This window comes from Betta splendens, chromosome 15 (assembly GCF_900634795.4).
Source record: "Betta splendens chromosome 15, fBetSpl5.4, whole genome shotgun sequence".
NCBI lineage: Eukaryota > Metazoa > Chordata > Actinopteri > Anabantiformes > Osphronemidae > Betta > Betta splendens.
In genome coordinates, this window is record NC_040895.2 from 11,177,468 (window position 1) to 11,201,395 (window position 23,928).

At 42.0% G+C, this 23,928-nt stretch overlaps 1 protein-coding gene across 1 annotated transcript in view; it reads right to left on the bottom strand.

Moving 5' to 3' along the window:
* Positions 1-2,747: 2,747 nt before the first annotated feature.
* Positions 2,748-23,928, bottom strand: part of hpse2 (heparanase 2) — a 37,125-nt gene continuing 15,944 nt past the window's right edge. Inside the window, exons 4-12 of the mRNA XM_029126956.3 lie at positions 21,016-21,189; positions 20,130-20,301; positions 17,510-17,557; positions 12,253-12,346; positions 11,458-11,564; positions 11,219-11,333; positions 8,057-8,202; positions 5,788-5,934; positions 2,748-4,248 (exon numbers count right to left, since the gene is read on the bottom strand). Of these exons, the coding sequence (XP_028982789.1) occupies positions 4,086-4,248; positions 5,788-5,934; positions 8,057-8,202; positions 11,219-11,333; positions 11,458-11,564; positions 12,253-12,346; positions 17,510-17,557; positions 20,130-20,301; positions 21,016-21,189 (1,166 nt within the window). The 3' untranslated portion in view covers positions 2,748-4,085. The remainder of the gene's footprint in view (positions 4,249-5,787; positions 5,935-8,056; positions 8,203-11,218; positions 11,334-11,457; positions 11,565-12,252; positions 12,347-17,509; positions 17,558-20,129; positions 20,302-21,015; positions 21,190-23,928) is intronic.

Consider the following 23,928-nt stretch of genomic DNA (forward strand, 5'->3'; position numbering starts at 1 on the left):
TCGAACGTGCAAAACTACTTATTTGTGTTCATAAAAAAATGCGTAATACATAAATATTTTATTAAAAATTGTAAATAATATCCTAAACGTGTCCTTTAAACTTCTCTAAACCTGTCTTTTATCGTGTCATGCTCAGTGACGCCCTCTGCCGACGACACGCAACTATGACAAGACTGACTCAATTCATGACTATAGAAGCAGAAATCCACTGCCTATAGTAAAGATCTGCCTCTACATTTAAGGCAGCAAGATATCTACAATTTAATTACGTCCAGTAATATCTTGGTTTTAGATATCCATTAAGGTTCAAATATCTTTAAAATATAATTATATAATTGGAATTGTGTTGTTAAAATGGAATTATTTCAGGTATCCAAAATTCAAATTGTGCCTAGTCAAAATGTAGTTGAGGATATCTTTAATTACAGTTTTCATTAGGCAGAAATACGCACCGACACCACTTAACATATTGGAAATTGAATTGAGGATTTAAGTTAAAATTTAAGTGTAGATTTCTACAGTAATCCTTCCTAGTCAGTTGTGGTTATCTTGAATTATAATTCTGACTAGTCACAATGTCTATTTGCTACTTTAGATATCGAAAATGCAATTGTGGATAGTCAGTTTAAAACCCTAAAATGGTAAAAAGGCCTGCCATATGCACCTCTACCCCTCCTCAATCTCTACCCATGTCAAAAAATGCTTCGTGTTGATCTCACTAGAGGGCACGGAGACCTAAGAGAAGCATTTATGACCTTTAGCCAATCTCCCTTCATTCATATAGTAAACTTACTGTAGGAAGACACTGAGCAAACTTATCAGCACTGTATGATTGATCTGATTATGATTAGTTCTACCTTGTTAGAGAACACATAACAGTAAGAAAATTGCTATTATATATTAGTAAACTGCTACTTTAATAGTAGTAGTAAGTTAATAGTAATCCACTAAAATATAAAAAGCTGACAATATGGATACCACAATAAGTTCTAGGCCTAAATATCTGCACACAAACCTCAAAGCTAATAAGAAAGCTGAGACACAAAGTTCAATAAAGTCTGTTGGTATTTATAGATATGAAGTCAGAATACAATTCACAAGAGACATCAAAGCACGGCCTCTGAGCGCCACCAGGGGAAATCAACACATTATTAGTGTTATATAAGACAGACAGGTGGACTATGAACTTCATATTGCCTGTCATAGTTGTTCCTATACAAATATTGCATTTTTCCATCAGTAGACCTAGGAGACATACATGCTGCACACACACTGGGCTGTTTCTCAGAATGTTTTGATGGTTTCGACAAATCTGTGCTGTATCATAATATTCAGCACAGATTGTATGTTTGGCCTCTGTGCAGAGCAAAGAACCCGTAGTTACATAAATATTTATGTTTTATTAACATTGCTTGGGTCAAAATGGTCCAAAAAGCCACGAGTTCTATGCTGTCGGCCAAAGTCTAATCTAGTCCATCAGTTTTCTGGGGATCCAGCGTTCGTGGAAATCTTATTTAAGCTGACTCCTGTATATACAGAGTAAACATCGTGAAATCCTCAGTGTTTGTTAACAGGGCAAGGTGGCCTTGCATGTCTCAAAGTGGTTCGCGGAGTATAAACAGTGTTATGCAGGCCCGGGTAACGGTTACCTCCACTAAGCAGGCGCTGTCACGCAGAGGTGGCCGACACGGTCCTCCGGGGGTCACAACAGCAATGGATTTTGTCAGAGAAAGTGACAGGAAGCAGTCGTTTTCAAGGTGTAGGTTCATGTGAAGCAAAGTGACGCTGTGAGAAGATCCTGGTCCGAATGTCACCAGTGCCTGATTATTCAAAATTGCCTTAAAAATTGGACAAGGTCTGTCAATTTGGAGCGCGAGCTACGTTCCAAACTGCTCTCGACTCTGTTCACGTGTCACTACCGTCGCTCAAATCTCGATACAATATAAAGTGAAGCCTATTTCGTGCAGAAGTCGCTCCATTAAATCGGCCGAGTCTGCTTTGACTCCACGTCAACGGTGGTGGCCTGTTAAGAACCACATGCAAAGTTTATTTCTTAGACCAAACATTTCTGCTACTTACATAAAAGCGTAAGCCCAGTTCCCATGAATGGAACTTGAAAGAATAAAACATAATCAGATATACATGCTTTGGATCAAGGCCCCTGAGGAGCCGCCAACGTTATTGACTCAGTGTCAGGAAAATCTCAGTGCAGAATTCAGTACAGTTTTCCTGTCTGAGACTAAGGCCACTTGATCATCTAGCAATTTAGAGTGCACCCAGTCCAAGTGCGGTCCTTCATCTCTCTAATATAATCCCACCAGGCCGAACCCACTCGTAGGTACATTAGCAGACGCAGCGCGCCAGGTCTGTCCCAGGTTAAATGTGTCTGGCCCAAAGCTGACGTGGGCATGTTTTGGGTTCATGTTTCCCATCAGCGGCCGCCTCATGCAGTGACAAGACAGCATTCATCCCACTACAAAGACTTTCTCTGGCTGCGTCTACATCTGGGTCCTCAGAGTCTAACAGTTTTTGTATGTGCACGCGAGTGAGCGGGTGAGCGAGTGCCCTGGCTCTTTAGTACTCTGAAAGCTCTGGTTCACAGCGCGGATGATACGTAGCAGTTTTTATTGACGCCGTCTTTAACGTGAGGCCATTCCCCCGAGTATAAATGTCTCCTCTCTTTGCCGTTTCTACACGAGTTGATTTCCAGATCGTCTCCTTTGCAGCTTCTGGCTTGAGGACTTTTATACACAAAATAAGACGTTTTAAATATTTGTAGGAGTTTATTGTCAATGTAAACTTTTTTTTTTTACAAAAAATATTATTTAGACACACTTTACATATTAAAATAACGCTCTCCAAAAGAAATATGAACATCTCTACAAACACATTCAGACACCAAAAATGATTTATATTTGTCATGTTCTCCGCATCTTCCATGATAGTGTAGAAATGTTATTACTGCCCTCATTTATGCTGATCACTGCTTTTATTTAAACAATCAAAATATTACTAAATTAAAGGGTAATAAAATAGTTTGTATTATGACATCTCCATCCTAGTTCAGCCACTTGGTCTTCCCATGATTTTTTATTACATTGCATTCTTTATTTTTCCATAGTACTAGTTAGTCAGCACATCTAACACACATTGTTTTATATAAAGACAAAATAAACAAGTATTTACTCATATAAATTAGGCATGTACTGTATGTAAGCTTATCAATTTATGTACATTTTCTTATGACTGTAAATCTGTACAAAAATATGTAAATATAAAATGCATATTTAAAACATTCTAGCAGCAAACGAAGATTATAAAACAAGAAAACACACTGTAAATATAGTGAGATTAAAGGTTAAATGTACCTGAAAAACTGGGTTTTTAAAACTTAAAACCCGAGTTTTGTGTGGATGCAGGTGGAGTAAGAACTGATGCAACGAGAGGGTTCACATTGTTCTGCAGCGGTGATTCATTGTAGTTGTCATAGTCACTGCCTTTAACTGAAACCTGCAACAAATGAGCAACAGTACACAAATATACAAACACAGAACAGAAACAGACTCAGTAGCTTAACCAATAAAACGCACACACACACACAGACACACACACTAGGTCCACGGCATACTCCAGTCGCACTGAAGCCGACGGCGTATGCGTGTATGGACGCTGAGCCATAAGAAGATGGACTCAACCTCCAGACAACCTCACCTGGAGGACTGAAAACCTTCACAGACTTATTTTTACCTCTGAGTTTTCCCTCACTGTCCGTCGGTCGGTGAAAGACCATAAACAGACTGACTCTTGGTAGACACAGAAATAAATTCTAATTCTGAGAGGGAAAAAAATAGCTTAATCAAGTCAAAGAACGTGAAAACAGGCACAGAACAATCACTATCCACACAGGTCGTATAGCATGAGGGATGGCTGGTGGAAAAAGTGTTCAGTGCAGCCCTTGGGCCAGTTTGTCCAACTGTTTACCTGTAATTAGCTACACTTGTTCTAATGTAACCAGCAAAATAATGATTGAAGAAACCTGTTAACCAAGACAACTGAAATGCAGGAGTTCAAGTGAAAGGTCAGCGTTATCTTCGACAGGCACTTGCGTTGATGTTTTTGATGACATAAAATCCAATAGTCATGGGAGGCATGGCTATTGTCCGTCCTGCCCTCAGCGTCTTGGGCTTCAGCACTGGAAATGTCTCATTGTCCACCATGATCAGCCTCTCCCCATTCAGCTGGACATGTCTGCAGGAGAACAGGAAATACAAGTTGCATGAGCTCAAATGTCTGACACCCAAAACGTTCAGAATCTAAATACGTCCAAATGTATGGAACAATTGATATTTAGATCATTTCATACCCCTGAACTAAATATGATTCAGTCAGTTGGACACTTGGGGGTGCTGCTGTTACAAACTTCACTAGCTCTGCACAAAATAACACCTGGCCTGTTCCTCTATAGGTTGGACTCAATTATTGGCGGGAGGAATAAAATAACTATTTGAAACAAGCTTTACAGATTGTTTGAAAAATATCATTTTAATATAATTTAACTGGTCATGTTCCCTAAAACGACCAAGATCAAAACAAAAAATCTAGTTAACTAACAAGGTCAGTGCAAACAGATCAGATGTTTTCCCTCTTTATCCTGTGGGGGAAGAATTAATGCAGCTCATACATGAAAAATAATGTCAACATGTTTCTGTAATAAATAAATACCAACATTCATAGTAGTAAAACCATTAAAGATGAGTTATGTTACTTTTTCCTTAGGTTGTTCCTGTTTTTCTGTCCTGAATATGTATGTATGTATCAATAGTAAGTATTAATATTCATAATTATTATGTATATTATTATTATTATTATTATTATTATTATAACTGATTGTGTTGCTACTGTATCTCTGGTCTGATCTCAAACTTTACCTCAACTTTAACAACTTGTCAACTTTAAAGAGCTGCTGTTATTATAAAAAAAAATTTAAGATTATGTTGTAAAACATAATTTTACAAGCGCATGGTCTGGATATTTTTATGTGAACCTCATTCAATAAAACATAAAACCATGCTTAACAAAATTAATCACGCTGAATTTCCTTAGAGCTTTGTCAGAATATAAATCTGACCACTGGGCCTAAAGCATAAAATGCCACTCTGAAAACGTGGCCTGTGTTGCTATTCCCCCATAAAGGCTTCCCTGCATTGCCTGGGGTAGAAAAAAAGCAGTAAAGCTTGAGTGAAGCTTTTAACTTGCTCTCATATTAACTGTCTGGCAATTCGGTTTTCACACTCAAAACATCCTCCATCATTACGCTGTTATTCCAAGAGATCACTGAGCCTCTATTATGTGAGTATCCTATGACTCTCTCTCTCTCTCTCTCGCTCTCACACACACACACACACACACACACACACACACACACACACACACACACACACACACACACACACACACACACACACACACACTATGACTCTCTCTCTCGCACACACACACACACACACACACACACACACACACACACACACACACACACACACACACACACACACACACACACACACACACACACACACACACACACACACACGGCTGTTATTAGGGATTTAAACTTAAGTCTCATTCGAAATAAAAAGCCAAGGGTTTAAGCTGTAAGACTGAAAAAACATTTGAGAAACCTAATTCAATTGTGTAATATATTTATACATAACATAACTTAATCATTAGTGTGGCTGTTATGTTCTTTTCAACCAGTTGATTTGACCTGCCAGCAAAACCACTCACCTGGCTCTTAGTCCGTCAGTGCCGTAAGGTTGGAGCAGATATTGATGAACGGTCTTGTCCCGTAACGTCCCGGCCAGCTTAATTTTTTTTCTTGACCGATGCAGATTGATAATGTAGATTGTTATGGCCCCTCTGACATAGTTATGACTAACACCATAGAAAAGGAAAAAAAAAAACATCTGTTCATGAAGATTCATTAGATATTACATTGTCATGTTGAATAAAATTCTCTGTAATTAAAGATGACTACAAAGAGAAGAAAAGCTTTGATATTTCTATCTCATATATAATAGGATCAAACTACTACAGCTTTATCTGTTCTAGATCAAAAGGCTTGCAGAAAAATAATAAAGTATTATCATACATATTCAAGTCAGGGAATTCTATTAAGTAGCAGGTTGACCTATAGAACTGTCTGTATATAATTTATCTATATTTAGCTTGAACCATTTCAAACCACAGCCCTTTTTTCAAAGCCTTTATCGTCCCTGCACATGTTAACCACTGCAAAACTCGGCTTCTCTTGTACAGTATCCAAAATCTTAACTCCGTCAGCGTATCGTCCAAGGTCAGATGACGGGTGTGAACGCAAGTGGCAACGCTTCTTATGTTACACACACAACAGTGTTTAAAGCACCAGGGACACGACAGGAAAGGGATACTGGCCAAAGGTAAATAACGAAGCAAGACAGATAAGACAAACATGATAAAATCTAATAAGGACCCAGGTCTGAGGACAAAGACAACAAAGCTGTAGTGAATACCACATGTTGGCCTTGGTGTTCAGGGTCAGAGCGAAACAGTCTGCTAGACATCATCCCAGTTATCACCTTCTAAATCGCATATCTTAAAAGCCATCCTGGTTTCTGGTTTGATGTTTATCCTGGTTCTCTTGGACACGGGGTGAATCGTTTATTTCATTAACCCAGCAACACGGCTAGGATTCAATATATACACCAGCAGTATACTGTTGATGGGAAAAAACTGTGTCTCTGGCTTTGTGTTAAACTCCTGGAGCCTCGTTTCTGTGAAACATTGACCGTGGCTGAGAGTGATAGATCAGATGGTTAGATGGAGGGACAGATAATGACCTTTAAGGCCTTTCAAATGATGAGGCTCCTAAAGATTCAAACCAGGAACACAAACATATGTTGATGCTGTTTGATGTTGGAACATCGCTGAAAAGTGAAAAAAATGACAAGCAAACCACTGAAAGGGGTGAATGGGTGGTGAAAGCGGAATATCTAAACTGCAAAGACTCTTGAAACCACCGAATGCCTGCGCTCATTTATAGTCTTTAGTGTCTAACGCAGGACAGTTAAACTGCCAAGACTACATGTTTCGTCCACTTACAAGTTGACTGAGTAAAACCACAAAGTGGCAGAAATGAAGGCAACTGAAGTTAGCTTAGATTTAAGAGCTTGGCTGTCTAATAGAGGGCTGATCAGTCTGTTGAGTGGACATGAGCAGCACTTCAGATGACGGGCGTCTCCTTCCTTCCTGGATGTACCACACACTCCAGTTGGCTGAGATGGAAAACCCGGTGAAAACTATTTCAAATATTTGCATCAGACCTTGGTTTATGCGCATCGCTTATGCAAATCCAGCCATCAATCTATGCACTTTAGACGGGGAGAAGCTCCTGCAGAAACACTAGAGTTAGGCCGTAAGTCTAGCCCGGTGCTGACAGCCACCGGCCTGGGTTAAATGATAACCTTGAACAGGCCACGGTGGCACTCTTCATCTCCTCGCTGCACAGACCGCTTTATTGTCCCTGCCCGTCCCCCCCTAGAACCCCACCCCCCCTCCGGCCAATCCGAAAAGGAATAAAGGCCCAGCACCCCTTTCAGCGGCTCTTTGACGAGCGGGAGACAGAACCCACACACCTGATAAGTGATACCCGTTAAGTTTTATAGGCTCTGAGCCATGAATGAGCGGGTGTCTGCGGTCTGCTTATTTATGGGAAGCTGAATGGGCCGGCTGGGGATTTTGTTCTTCTCCTACCAGACACAGAGCCTCAGGTGTTTGCAGGACGACATAGTGGGCAGGCAAAGTCAAAACCGCAGTGGCAATCTGGTTTCCATCTGAATCTTAAAGGACATTCCATGAGTATTGCTGCACATGAGTAAATGAGAGATGTGCGCCTTGTCATCTGTCAGCCCTAATTGAAATAAATACCCAAACTACAGTACATAATGACAAGGTACACTGTCGCTGTGTCTAAGTGCAGGTAAACCCCAGTTTAATGTGGTTAGGCAGTCACACGTACTTGTAGTAGCTGGTACAATGGGCGTAAATGCGCAGCTTATCTCGTATGACTCGTCCTGGCTGCGGCTTCCTCTGCAGTCCTGCCACCCTCACCGCTAAGACTCTGGGGCCAACCAGACGCTTGAAGACCAGAGAGAACCAGTAATCCTGTAGGAGTCACACACACATTTAGCGGTTTATCAATTTTAATAAACGATACAATGCAAAATCACGCAGGTGTGGAAAGAGCTGCACTATATTAAAACAGGTGATGGACACAAGGATTTCTACTTGTTACAGTAACACTCTCCATTTTGTTTATTTGGCTATAAAAATACTCTGAAGGTGGACACAGATTAAGTTTAGTGAAAATATTTCAGAAAAATGTCCAGTTGCACTATATCAAAGCTCTCTGCATTAATCTGGAGCAAACTGCCCCACATAAAATTCACAGCACATCAAAAAGCAGAGCCACTTCCCACTGAGTGGTCCTAAACATGACATTTGGCTAAATATTATGCTCCATCCTGCGTTGGTGCATGTTCTTATTACTGCTGAGTGGTCACTCACACCGTGTCTCATTCTATAGACTACACAGTCTCAACACCTCTCCAAGAGACCCAGAACAACATGTGCTCCTCAGGAAGTTCCCATGCAATCCTGCATATGGCAACATTTAAGGGCTTTTTTTTCCATGCAGGCTTTAACTTAATTTGCTGCCAAGGCATCGAAGAAGCAAAGCACAGTATGGAACTGTATAGTGTCAGCCACAGGCAGAGGGATGGGCAGAAGAGTTTGACCAGAACTATGATCCACGATTATCAGATAGTCGATAAAACAAAGAGCAGTTGTGATCGCGGAGTCGTACTTGTGCAACACGCGAATGTTCAGGCTCGCTATAGTTTGAGTTTAAATTTCTAAACACAACTAGAGGGAACATTATTTAAGACATGTATTGAAACCGTGATGGTGTTAACATGCTTCATCGCAACAGAAACCAGTGGATATAATATTAATATTTCTTGGAAAACCTTAAACGAGGTACTAAATAGTGTGTTTATCCTCTAAAATACGGTAGAAAATACGGTAGATATCAGTAAAAAAGACCAGCAGGCCCGTTTAAACCATGGGAGTCCTGGAAACCATACACCACAGACCAAATAAAAACTCGGCTGCAGAGGTAAAGCAACGAAGGACGATAATGAGAATAACAATTAACTTTAAGTGTTCAGTTAAATATGGCAAATGGGAATCAGGCTGACTTGTTAGGCCACCAGAATACAAATAGGATTTTGCTGGAGGAAAAAATATTTGCTGTTTTTGCATATTAGCAAAAAAATAAAAATATAACCATAATGAAGAAAAACATCTAGTGTAAGATGAAAATAAACACATTTAAAATCCTAAATGTTTTTGACACATCACAATCTCTTCTCCTCACACTCGACATAACTAACTTGAACTGTGCTAAAGGTAATTTGAAGCAACTCGCCCTCAGCTTCAGCCACATGCTAATTCCTGAAAGCTCCTCTAAACCAATGAATATCAGGCAACAACGTCTATCACTTTAGTTCCGTAATTTACAGCTCAAGTGTAACGGGAGGCTACGGGCGCATGGAGGATGAGTGTAAAGAAAGGAAGGCATAAGTGCAGATAAAGGTGAAGTGCTTGAGTGATTCAGGGGGCCGGAGGCTTTCACGGGACTCTACCGATGGAGCAGTCATCCCATAGGGGAAGGGGCCAGGTCATAAATTTCCCATGCAGAGGACAGGTTGGCCCTGCAGTGCATTCTCTCAGCAGGTAGGCCAGCGCAGCCTTCAGACATCCAGCCATGTTAAAAGCATTGTGATCCTAGCAGGGGACCGTCTGTCCCAGAAAAATAATGGAGACGGAGGAAAAATGAAGCCATCTTCATTGTTTAATATGTTGTAGCTGAAGCGAGGCCGAGGAACGCATACGTCTGCTATTGAATGAACTGGACAGTTCAGTAGAAAAATGTCACTGTGCTGAAGTGATTAGCCCAAGAGCTCAACGGCAGTCGTGGTTTTACTCTACCAGAACTAAAAGGAACCTTGAATAATAACAATAATTTGATTATACTTTATTGTAGCTATTGCGGTTTACTGCTCGTGTCCTCAGTGTAATTCCTTCTCCCGGCTCTGTTTTGGCTTAAAATACAACACTTTATGAAGTAAATAAATCTTTTTTATGATCGTGGCCTGTCATTACATTCATCATACCTTCACAACTTCCACCAAGCTGAGACTCAAAGATCCTCCTTTTTAAGACAAACGAATGGGCAAAGAACATCACATGGTAAAGGAACACCAATTTTCAATGGAGGTTGACGAAAAACATGTCAAATAGTATTTAAGAATGAAGGGACACTCCCATTAGCTTACGTTGCTAATGAGAGTGGCGCTAACTAACGTTGTTAATGTTAGCTTGTGCATTACATTTGGTAGGCTGGCAGCAACTCTAATACTAGTTCAATAATTTATTGCAACATTTTGTAGGTAATATCGGTTGGTCGCGTATCATCACAGACTCTTTTTGCTGATAAAATGTCCAATTTTACATAACTTACTTGCTCCTCAGTGGTGAAGTGCTCCTTGAACATGCGAGCCCAATAAGTGAAGTATGACCTCAGATGTTTGCCTGCTACACATCTGGCTTGTTAAGTTATTTTCCTGTCGTCCACAACTAAGTGAAAGATCCATGAATAACTGACAGTCGATGCAGTGTTTGGTCTGAGCCTTTTTCATTTCCGTGACAAACCCAACCTTGGAGGAAGTGTTTGGAATCTAGCAGTTGCTCTTCACACAGTGTTTGCAAGCTATTTTATGAACGTGCCTGAATATCAGCCTCTCCGGTTGCAGATCTCTCACCAGGCGACTGTTCCACACAGAGAAGCTGATGGGAGCTGAGGGGAGCATTGACACTGTCCTGAGCTACTGACAAAAGGCTAAGGTTACATGGCATTTCGCCCCTACGTCGAACCACTCATCACCACTAAACACCTTTCATCTCAGCTAATAGCTCCCACGGGAAAGAGCGGAAGGTGGCACGAAGAGTCTGGTGCAGAAAAGGTCCAAGGCTGAAGAGGACTGCTCAGCTCAGATCCATTAATACCGTCTGTTAAAGAAAAACAACAACTGAGGCTCTGCTTAAACTAGACACTTACCGGTAAAGGGTTAAAGTTCTGGTCCACAAGGTGTGTGTATCCATAGTCGAAGAATGAGTGACGCAAGACAACATCTATCCCCTGCACAGCAGCTGTACCCAGAGTGTTCACCCACCTGGGAAACAGATGACAGCAGGCAGATACCTTTGATTTCCAGTCAAATACACAACGCATTAGGAATGAGCATCTAGTCTTCACACACAGTGGTTTTAGTGGAGCTACGCCACAGCAGCACTCACAGAAAGCTGGCAGCGAATGTATCAGAGAGGTTATTGATGCCTCCTGCCCACGCTGGCCCTAGTCCACCCAGCCACACCTTTTTACCAGGACTGTGCTTGTTCACAACCTTTAGCAGGGGACAGATACACAAAAAACAAGTCAATAACATCCATGCTCAGACGCTACTGGATTTTACTGCATTTTACTGCAACTATTACTTACATTTTATGAGTAATCCAGAAAACTATTACTAGTGGCAACGATAAGAAACAAGATACAGACCCGAAACACAAAGACCTCCAGTAACTTACTTACAGAAGAATCCCACTAATGTTCCATTCCATTGCATGTTTTTGTTTTACATTTTGTTGCAGAGTGTGAGTATATCTTTTCCTCTGGGGCACTTTGGCACATCTCTCTTCACTCAGCAAGTCGGCCACAGCAGCTATTATTGATAATATTACCTCATGGTGGACATAACTCTTTTACCCCAAAGGCTCGCTCTCATGGCGTACACATGTGGCTTTATCATCACAAAAACTAGCTGAGGTCTGAACAATCCATAACTTGGCAGAGTGGGTTCTATACAAATGTATGTCAGATCTTGCCTCAAGGTTGGGTAAAAGTATTATTTTAAGAGAATCAAAGTTGTTTAACAGAGAAAAGACTTGAACCTTAACTATACATCAGATAGAAACCTAATGTTACATCTGTAGTACAGATCTCTACCTCAGGTATGCAGTTGCACCAGACACGTTGAGTTTCACTATACATTTTACTGGAAATATACATTTTGGAGCATAAGGAGAAAGTACCTTGATGACTTTAGTGATCTGCTCTGTCAGTGTGTCCAGCAGACGCGTTTTCAGGAAGTCCTCGGCTTTGTTCACTCTGCCGTCCATGAAATAACTGATAAGTAGAGGGAAGACGCTGTGAGAGAAACACTCTTAACTATTTAAAATGAGAGTTAACAACACAGCCTTTCAGCAATAAAATAGGCTGCAGGGATAATAAATCCTTAATAACTAAAACAAAAAACAGGGATTGTGCATCAAAGACTGAAATCTATTTGTAGTAAAAGTGATAAGACGCACCACATAAAGATGATGTTAAGAGACCGTGATGAGAAAAGCATTTATTGTTAAGTCGAGTCTAAGTCCTGATGACGATCACCCTGTGGGCAGAAAGTCTCGCCAAAAGAACGACCACACATCTCAGTTCATGTTCCAGGAAAAGTAAAAAACATCCACGTGCACTGAAGAACAAAAAATTAATATCATGCATTTAGGATAAGCTGAGAGTGGCAGAGCGCTACCACTGTGATCACACTGGGAGATTTTGAAGTCTTTAAATTCACTGATGTCATAAAGTGGCAACAACACTGGCCTGTCAATAAACAACAAAGTGTACAAACAACAATAAAGCAGCCAGGCACTTTAAAACTAATGAAAAAGAAGTGCTTAAGCTTTTAATCTGCATGATGTCCAGACTGCTTTTCCAGAACAGAAACAGATGCATCGCCTTTTAATGAGAAAAAAAAACATAATCTGACTCATCGCATTTCCTTTCTGAATCTTCTGCAGCAACAACCGTTATCCTCAACAAGCTACATGTAGATGAGCCCAGTTCGGTCCAGCTTCAGATTGCTTCAAGAGACAAGGGCAAAAATATTCAAATTCAGGCAATTGGGCAACATTTTACAATCACATTCAACACCACCAAGAGAAAAGAACACACGTCACCACAACAGCTTAAAAACAAAGGGATGAGTCTGACCTGAGCACGCTTTAATTAAATCCGTGCACTGGTGATAGCTTCTTTATGTGGAGTGAGGCACTATTGTTGAGCTTAGCCTGAACGAAATTTGTGTCACCATTTTGGAATGGTTCCCCAAGTCCTTGGCCTCGAATTGTAAACAACGCACAAATTAAGTCGCAGCTTCGCACAAATTACTTGGTTATCCTGTCATCTTTCCCAGGGAGGGAAAAGACAGCTCATATACAGAAACAGGATCTAAGATGTGCTTAAATCCTGCACTGTCAATCATTAGTGGTAAAGCAGATAACAGATTAAAAAAAATTTATACCACATAAATAAAACCTGGCCTCATAAAATTCTCCTAGAACTAAACCAAGAATGTTTTCTTTGTTCAAGTCAAAGCTCGACTTTAGCTGCCAGACTGACCGCAGCTCCGTAGAATCCACTGCGTCTCAGTGTTTTCAGACACTAATCCACTCGGTCAGCTTGTTTTAACCAGCTGTCACTCAGTGGCAGCACCACATTACAAACAGAACACTAACAAAGCTATCTAGTGCTCTATTATCATAGTATCAATACCAGAAATGGAAAAACAATTAACTCAGACAAACATTCTTGTGATTTAAATATTTCCGCACTGCAGTAAAATCCTACACAAGGACCCGGATTTCTTTCAGACGTGCTGTGTTTAATACTAACTCTCTACCTCTGTTAAACAATTTTCTGCCACATGTGAAAAATGTAGTAGAATCAATAAATAAATATTGACATATCGCTATGAAATAAAGCAACTGTGGTGTTCAACAGTTGACTAGGATTACACACTGCACGTACGAGTGTCAGTCAATGGGCATCTGGTGCAGCACAAAAATTGAGGTGAGTGGAGTGGTTATCATCAGATCAATCTCTGAGAACGGTTGAAGGATGTGTAGGTTTCCCTGAGGAATACATATCAGTAAATTTATAGTCCCTCTGTGTTTTCCATGCAGGCTACAAAGGATATCGCAAATCTTTAACCCCTCAGCTGTAGAGAAGCAGCACACTCTCTGACTCTCTGACAAGCAATAAAGATGTGCATATCAGGTATCACCATGTAGTTGTGATACAATCAGGCAAAACCTGAAAAAAAAAACTATAAAACACTATAAAAGCAAATAACTAAAACAGGTAATGCTGTTTTTAAATAGAAAAATACCTTCTAGACAAGGAATATGGAGGGATGCATGACAGAACTGTCCTAAAGCATGTGACTCTGGTTAAAATCCTTCCATAATGTAACCCTAAAAACTACCAAGCAGAGTAAAACTGGATTAAATGCATTAGTGCACACAGGACATTTGTTCATGTCCCGTCGATGAAAAGGCAACAAGACAAAGCACATACTGCATGTATTACATGTATTACTGCAGCAGGAATGGAATCCAGGTGCTAAATGGGAGTTTCTGTGGGCCAGACCTGTCACCCACTAAAAACATTTGGGGCATTATGAAAGGAAAAATGGGGCATAAGAGTGTAGGCACTGTTGAACAGCTTCAAACTGTCAGTCCTGGACATTTATCTTCATTCAGCTACTCAATGTGAAAGTTAAAACACACTACCCCTTTAAAAGCTGGACTGGAGTCAACCTGTGGCAAAGTGACTTGAGTGAATATTTACATTTGGTCAGAGAGACGCTGTTATAAGCCTCAAAGCCGAACAAGTGGAGAACACACACGCAGAGGGGCGACGTCAGGTTTAACGTCTTACCTAAGGGTAGGCTGACACAGAAGGCAAAGGTGCTTTGTGCTCAACCAACCTAAGCCATAAAGCCACAGGTCAAGGTCACACATCTATAATGGGAATGTAAAAAACTGTAGGTGGTTTAAAACTATCATGAGTTCAAAGTCATCTGACTGAGCCTTGGGCGTTTTCAGCCGTGTAATCTGTGATGCAAACATGATAAATTAACCTGAGGAGCAATGCAACCATATACGAACCGCTGCGTTTAGGTTTCATTGCACAGGTTTGATGTGTTACTAGGCTGATATTACATCTACAGCACAAAGTAAAAGGTGCCCAGCTGTGCTCATTTTTTAAGTAAAGTTCAGTCAAGTGTTTTTTTTATTTATTGCATAATTATTAAAGGAGAGTTGTTGGGGGAGGAGGGGGGGGGGTCGCTTGTTTCACATTCACATGTTTGCACCACTAATTCACATTAAGTGCATTGCTAAGGGGCGTTTAACAGCAAATCTTGTTAAAAAAAAAAGAGAAAAAGAAATTGGTCTCGTTCACCTTTCTTGCTCATATTTTCACAGCTAGGACTGGCAGCCATCTGGTCACGCACCTCAGACTGCCCTTATCCTCTCCCCATGAAGCAGCCCATTAGCCAAGGCAAACACGTTCATTATAGCTGAGGTTAGAGGTGTGGGGGGTTAAGGCAGAAAGGTGTTTTAAAGATTAAAGAATTAGTTCAGTCACTCCAGTTTACAGAGAACATTTTCTCACTTTTATGTCAAATCCACTCACGCAGGTAGTTCTGGTCTGATTTTACTGTGCAATATTCATTTAGTCAACACCACAATGCAAATAAAAAGGTTACTGGTGATTTGTTTGTGGTGCTCCTGCACCAAAAAAAAAAAGAAAAGAAAATGTGTACACCTACACCTCTTTAATGAGACGCAGAGCATTTAAACAGCTCAGGATTAATAAACAAATCATTCATCACAGATCTGACGCGAACAAACAGGAAAAAGACAAACAGAAGCCAACCATCAGTAGGTCAGGTTCAAAAGGAACATTATGCCTTGACCTTACAGCAACTTTGTGTAATCACAGGTTATGCCATATTAATAATAATTAAATGTTTGTTTATTGAGCATCATTCAGGTATGCGATATTGTTTAAACTCTTTCAGGTGAGAGGTAAATGTCGACTATAAAGATGCTGAGTCAGTAAAAAGGTGTTGCTGCTCGTTTTGGTTTCTGGGAGGAAGAATTGAACCCCTGGCAAATATTCATTAAAACATCCTGCATGGGAACAAATTAGTAGAAAACAGTCTGAAATTTCTTTAATGACTTTGCTAAATTGCCATTTTAACGTAGGGATTTACGTGAAGGCTTGAGTGGTGTTCTGAAAAGAAAACATCCAGCCCAACGGCTTCAGAAAATGGCCACACTGTTTCTCTGCAGAGAAGAAAGACTGAATGTTTTGGAAAGAGTAGTGACAGAAAGATTAGGAGAGGACGTCTGAATGTTCTGCTAATGTTTTCTCTGTGTCCAGAAACGGATAAGCCGTAACTGAGACAAGATGCCGCAAATGTGAAACTACAATGTTGTGGCTCGGACGTCATAACAAAATGCAAACCACACATCGATGTTTCGTGATCCGGAGGTACACAAATATTTCACCACATAACCAGCATATTTCATCACCACCAGCTCCCAACAGAACACCTCCGACCATGAGCTACAGACAGATCCAGTCAAACCCACGTGATGCCCGCGCTCGGAATGGATGCTGCACTTCCACGCTGGGTTCACCAGGACTGCAGGCGGCTGCAGCTGGGTGGAACCTGTGTTCGAGACGTGTTAATGAGCGGTCTCTGCTTTTATTAGCGTGGCTTCTTTTGTAGGGGTCAGATCCTCTGTCACATAGCCTGGTTAGCCTGGAATCTGGACCTCTAGTGTACAAAAGGCTAATTGACAGAGAGAATGAGCCAGAGCATATGGTTTGATTTTAACAGTGTGGGTGGTGTTTTCCTTAGGCTTACTGACAACCCTTCCTCCTTCCATTGCTTCTAATTTCTCCTAATTAGACCCGACCTTCACCTCGACGGCCACTCGGTAGCACAGGGTTTGTCTGTTCTCCTGGCTGTTACAGTGGATGTGACTTTAAATGCATGTGCAAAGAGATACAACATTGGAAAAGATCACAAGACACCAATAGGTTTGTATGCATTCCTACAGTATGTGCAATATACAAATGGCAGGTGTTACTAATTTAACACAAGCACACACACACACAGAGTCGCTCATTCAGGTTTTGAAAAAGAAAGAGCAAGGGAGGGAGAGTAAGAAAGGGCGCGTGTTCTCCTCTGCTGCTGCATAGCACAGGATTAAACCACGCTCCATATTACGCTTCAGTCTTGTTAACGGTGTTAATAGTGTTAATAACGTGCTCCCACATACACAAAGGCTGTGATAATGGTGCAAGAGCTCAATAAGGGCCGCGTTGTTGGATTTATGATCATGTAAGTGAATGGTCCACAGAAAACTCCAGGTTGATTATGTGGTAGTTTACGACATAAAATAGAAAAAAAAAGGGTAAAATACCTACTGTTGCCACGTAACTGCATCCACAGCAGAAGCAGCGTTCTTCATGAACCTGAAGAGCAAAAGAGAAACATGGTGTTACCTGAAGTAAGCAACGGGTCCTGGATTCACCAATTCTGGAAGTCAAAGAATTATGGATTCTGGAACTGTCTCAGAGACGGGCTGCATCCGAGCCAAGTGTTTGGGGTAATAAGGTGCGAGTGCAGCTCTGCCAGATTAAACAGCTAGACTGCAGTAAACATCACTTAAAGTGTCCTGTGCATCCTGTAGAGTTTACTGTTCTCACACTCTATAACTCTGAGCATCGCTTAAGTGCTTACGAACACGTGGTGAATCCAGATTACCTTTTACTGGAGCACAAACACAGTCTCCGGTGCCGTCGTGGGCCTGCTGCACGCCTGCTGCTCTACCTGGTTCGAATCGCTCCATATTTGGGGTAAGGGCTTGTCAGACGTGACCAAAGGTGTCTCTAAACATCATGTCACGGAACCACAACTTTCACCACTCAGGCTTGTTTAGTCTGCGCAGCTCCGATATTTGGACTGCTGAGCAGCTCAGTGTCTCATTCATCTCGCGCCCTGAAAGCAGCCGAGTAGCTGGACTGTCAAACACCAGAGCGACCCCCTCGTAACAGTGTCAACCCGGCAAGAATCGCCCCGTCACCCATAAACGTGACACCCGTGACCTGTGGATACTCCAGCTCTCGCCTTCTCATCATCTCATCCCTCCGCCTCCTCGTCACCACTTATCTCCACATCCTCCCCTTTCTCCGAGTCCTCGACTCATCAGTCATTCTGAACCGTGCGTTGTCCCACATACACACGCACCTTCTATTTACGAGTTCGATTCGTCAACGAGACATAAAGCTGTTTCAAATGGCTGCAGTGATGTAGGTGCACAGAGGAGGGAGACCCATATCGAATTATTCCTTCTCCTCCAGCGTCCAAATACCTGTCGAAATGAGTCCAGAGCGGAGCTGGAGACAGATTCAGGGTGAGATAGGCTGAGACATCGAGCCGTTTCTCTGTGTGTGTCTGCACTAGGATTTAAGAAAACATCAAAAAGCATTACTTCGGTTTAATGGACTCTACTCTGGCTAAATCGATTGCTATTACAAATCCAGGTCCACCTCAGTTGCTTCTAGATGACTTAACTGTTTAAATCTTAATATTCTAATAAATATTCATTAAGCACTGAATGAAACTCACTTTCAGGATTTTCTGTTCTAAATGGCTTCACTCTGAATTCAGAAAAACTATGAGCTGTATACAGGCGTGTTGACAAACCAGTCTGTGGACTACTGTGTGTTCTAACCAACACAATGTTTATACACAGCAGGGGGATTAAAGTTAAGAGTTATCATCTGCTTATATGGAGTTCTAAACTGCCCGATCTTGATCGAAATGAGGTATTTTCGCACTGAGGACAAAGATGACATTGTATTTGGACTGACTGACACTGACAGAGACGTGTGTATGCATCTGTGTTTGGCTTGCCATCGATGTTTGTTGTAATGGGCCACTGACGCATCCATTTCACACAAGTTTGTTTCCATTTCCACAGACAGAAAAGCTTCACGAGGCTTAGCGTTTTTTGAAAGTGATTAATATGTTTTAGGGATGTCGTCATATATTTGCTCAATTAAACTCAGAGAGCATTTCTTGTTTGAAAGGGTTTTCAACAAACTAAGACGTGCAGCAACACCCAAGACTCGCCCGCATACCTCCAGCCACAGAGCGATAAACAGCTGATGTGAGGGTTGTGTTTGGAGCTAATACGGTCAAGTTAGCATAGTCAAACGATGACATCTGTGACTCCTGTCGTGTGTATTTCGCTCCTTGCAGAGTACACTGTAAAGCAACCATACCAACCTATTACTGCACCTATGGGCAATTTAGAATCGCAAATTAACTGCACGTGTTCAGACATCGGAGGGGACCTGGAGAAAGCCCGCGCACACATGGTGAGAACACGCAAACTCCCACAGAAAGGTCAAGGCCGATCTGCGGAATTACATTTTTATACACCTTGTTTTGTTCGCTCACATTTCCGGCAACTTGGAAAATGACAGATATTTGATACATTGTTGCTGGGCAGATTCAGATTGACAGAGAAAGCATTTTAAAAAGAGTCTTGCAACATGTAAAATTTACTATCACTAGACTTTGTGTCCGAACGAGCAGTTACTTTGTATTGACCATAAACTGGTTAGTAGTAGGAATTAAAGACTTGCAAGTAGGAAAAATGTTCATTTTTGCTATGAAGATTAAGAATAAAACTATACAATATCATCAAAGCATAGGAGAGGGGTGGGCTAAAGTCAGAGACGTGATTAGATCTGGGTAAAATCCACAGGTGGGACGTCGCAGCGTCACGTTATCAATCAGATGACACTTTATTTAGACTGACATGATATAAGTGGAGCTAAGACAGAAAAAACTTCAGAGTGGAACACGTGTGTGTGTGTGTGTGTGTGTGTGTGTGTGTGTGTGTGTGTGTGTGTGTGTGTGTGTGTGTTACACAGAAAGATCAGTAAATGTCTCAAACTGCTGCAACATACTTTCCACTGCCTTCCTCGCGGCAGCAGCAGGACGGCCTAAGAAGGAGTGGAAACTCACGCTCACCCATCTAGCAGCAGGACGGCATTCTTCCGGGGGCGTCCCGCGTTGGGCCCGTAGAGGTGCGCTCGCTGGTAGTAGCGCACGGACTGCAGCAGGGTCCGCAGCTTGGCGTAGTCCTGAGAAAACTGCGTGCTGTTGACGGCACGGCCCACCATGGAGCGGTAGGCGTTGGGCTCTGGGGAGAGGACGCGGGGATAGTGTTTTTCAAGCACGCAGGGTGGCCTCGCAGAGTCAGTAAAACAAAAAGGACCGACGGCGTTAGCTTCCCAAAAGAAGAAAAAGCACGTTTTTACAAGCCCGGCGCTGTTTGACCACCGAAGGACATTGTGAATACATCTGTAGCACGTTGTGTTGGAGCTGTAAAATAAAAACGTTCAATATGTTTGTTTTGGGCATGTGCGTCTTTCTACGTGCGGCTCCATCTGGGCCGAGTTCTTGAAAACTAAATTACGAGCACATTTCAGTTGATCAACTTTTAATCCAAAGCTCACTAGACACGACAGTACGTCTCAATTGTGTGCAATTTACTTCAAATTATTGCTTTCGCTACGGTTTAGGTCGCTAAAGAAAGTTTACATAGCCCAATTAATGGATTTTTCATGGTGCTTTTAAAGTTTGGCTAAAATAAAAGTTGCCATTGTTAAGGCTTATCGCAGATGAAATGGGCTGGAAATATGAAGTGATGTGCAGCAGGCAAACACAGGGTTCTCTGTGCACTGCAGCTTCCCAGGATGAGCACAGATGGTTAGGATGACACGAGGACTAGCGGCTCCTTTCATCCCAGAATCGCCCCTCAACCAATTTAACCCTTTAACTTCTAAACTCTATCGAGTGAAAGCTGCACATCTTTATGAGCATTGAACGTTGAACAGGGGAGCACATGTCTCACCGTTGCCCAGCTCCCAGGAGATGTTGTACTTCTTGCCGGCGCCGTACTTCAGGAGGCTCAGGGTGGAGGAGGTGTTCCACGAGTTGTCTGGGTTTCGGTGCAGCGCGTTGAGCCCAAAGATGAGGTGCAGCCCGGCGCAGTCCACAAAGTTGTACAATTTGTCTAAAGACCTGGCTGGGAGAAACCCACAAAGCAGTTGTAACTTTGATTCTCCTGAACCTGACCTAAGTCACATGACCACAAGAACACGACGGGATCCATGTGGAACTCATTCATCTAGTGTTTCTCAGGTCTAAGTCGTGTTTAACTCCTCCTGGATTGTTAGCATTGATATTGTATGAACACTCGGTGTCTTTTCTGTAAACTCTGACCTACTGCAGTGATTTACTCAGCAACAGCTGTGGTGCCAGGATCTGAACGGTGGTGTTCGCGTCTGCTCGGTCACTACGACGTTCAGTGAGAATCCAGACAGAATGATTTTCCCATTACTGACTCCCGCGGTGCCGCGGTCCCCAAAGCAGCGAGCGCGGCACCGCTCAGTTCTGCAGCTGAGCGCTCGCTCATGCTGTCTCCATTTAAACACTGTGTTTTTACTGTGCAGTAAAGGCCTCACCACAGAAGTCGGCATCTGGCGAGGGTGCCAAAGGTGTTTGTTTATATTTTAATGTGCAACTTCAGGCAGTTTCTTCAATAACTCGGGCTTTTGTTTTGTAATTTAATATGCTTGGAATCATATCATAAAATAAATATTACCCTGAACTCTGACCCTTATTTCCTAGGTTCAACAGGAAACAGATGAGGACTGCATTAGTGTGTGGTTCAAGATAGAAGTAACCCTCAAATTTGGCTTTGGCACCAGCTGAGTTTGTTGACTCATAGATACTGTATGTACAATGTGGAAGTCTACTTGGGGTTATCTTTCAAGAAGCGCCCAGCTGTTGCAGGGTTCTCCAATTCTAGTTCTCTATTCCTATGTTTCATAAACAGATGTTGAAGATAAAAATGTTTGGCCGAAGGTCAGAACATGTGGGCACTGAACACATAATAAATGATACTTGTTACTAAAATCACTTCCCTAAAATAGCGTAAAATCACAGCAAAAATCAACTCAAGACACTTTAGTTTAGACCTGAACCTGGAAGGGACAGAAACCGGACGATGGAAGCAGCTCCTTCCTGATGACTCTCTGTCTGTCTCAGTCTTGTTTTTGAGCGTCTGCTCTCTAATATTACTACATTGTCCGCGTGACTGACTTAAGGATAGTGTTATTAGGGTTTTATGATTAAGGAGGGAATGGGCACATTTTGGATAATTACCTGCATAGATGGGAGCTGAATTCTTTGTTTATGTACCTTGGACTGGATCTGGACTGTGAACGTCTAAATTAGGGGCAGGATTTAGCAATTACTCACCCATCGCTGGGAAGACGGGATGCCTCGTTAGGCTTGTGATACATACTCACCCTGTAATTGCTCCCTCATCTTCTCTACTCACCTGTTTTCCTTCCTAAAATAAATCTTTTTAACTTACCTGTGGTGGTTTGTACTGGAACAGTAGTTACGTACAATCCTCAGAGTGACAGAGAACCGAGAGATTCTTTGTTGCACCTGGGATTCATTCACTTTCCAGTAATGGAGAGCCAAAGCCTGGCAAATAAAAGCAGCTACAAGCTTTATTGCACGCACCGTTTGGGACTGTACCTCTTTTGAATAAACTGTCTGTTCCCCATCTCATTAATAGGCATAAATAACGTTATTATCATAACTGCGATTATCATAACTCCTTCCCTCTGTGGTTGGATCAGAGCGGTGTCTGCTTGCAGGAGCGGAGTTGCGGGCAGAAGGACAGAGAAAGTAACGCCAGATGTGGTTGTCACGATGACTGATTCCAGGCTTTTCCTCACCTGGGATCTGAGCACAAGGTGGGCACAAGGACCAGGCCTAGTCCAAGACACATTGCAAAGGCTCGAGATGGTGTGAAGAGCAGGCTGTCCTATGCTTCTTCTAAAGAGAAGGGGATATGGGGTAGACCCACATATCCAAGGGTGAGGAAATCAGCTGAAAAGTAAGGCATGAAAGAGCAGAAAGCCCCAAAGCTGCAAATCTGTGACAAAAATAATGGAGAACAATATGAATGATCCTCTGTTTTACAATCAAGTCAAAATTATTATCAAGGAAATAATAAACAGCACATGTCACACTGACATTTGATTTTGTATTTGTTATGAACCGCTGAAGGTTTCTTATGGTGTAATATGGTTTAGGCTTGTCTCAGTTCCACATAATACAATGAAGGCTTGTCTAAGAGGTCAGACTTCAGTGGACTCACTCAGCTGCACACTTCTCTTTTATCTTGCAAACGCACCAGCCAGAAACAAGCAGAACAAACCCAGCGTGTGCGTGACTCCGTGTGTTTGTGCGCAGCGGAAAGAGTGGCGTCTGGATATTGTCAAGCTGTCTATCTGATAGAAAAGCCAGTCCTGTGAGGCAGCATCAGTCAGCGCTATGCCTCATTTCTGCAGCGCTGCATATTCAAACATACTGTAGGTCTGTGTACGCTGGGCCTCAACACGTGCTCTCAGTGTTTGCTGGTGTATGAACCACCCACCTGAAGGCTCTGTTGAAATACACTGTCCTTTGTTTCTCCCCCTTAGTAGATAACAAGACAGGTGCATGTTCACCTACTCCTTTTTTCACGTTCACATCTGTTGTACATAAATTATTATGCAATATTGAACTGACAGGAAGTGCATTGTACAGTACCATGCTCTAAGCTGTACAGAACGCATGAGTCAGTGTGTTTCATTAAAGTCTAAATGATTGTTGCTGACTTTTTTGGCCACCGAGTCTGTCAACACCTATAAATCATCATAACGAGACTAAATTCTGAAAAACAAAGCCTTCAAAATTGAAA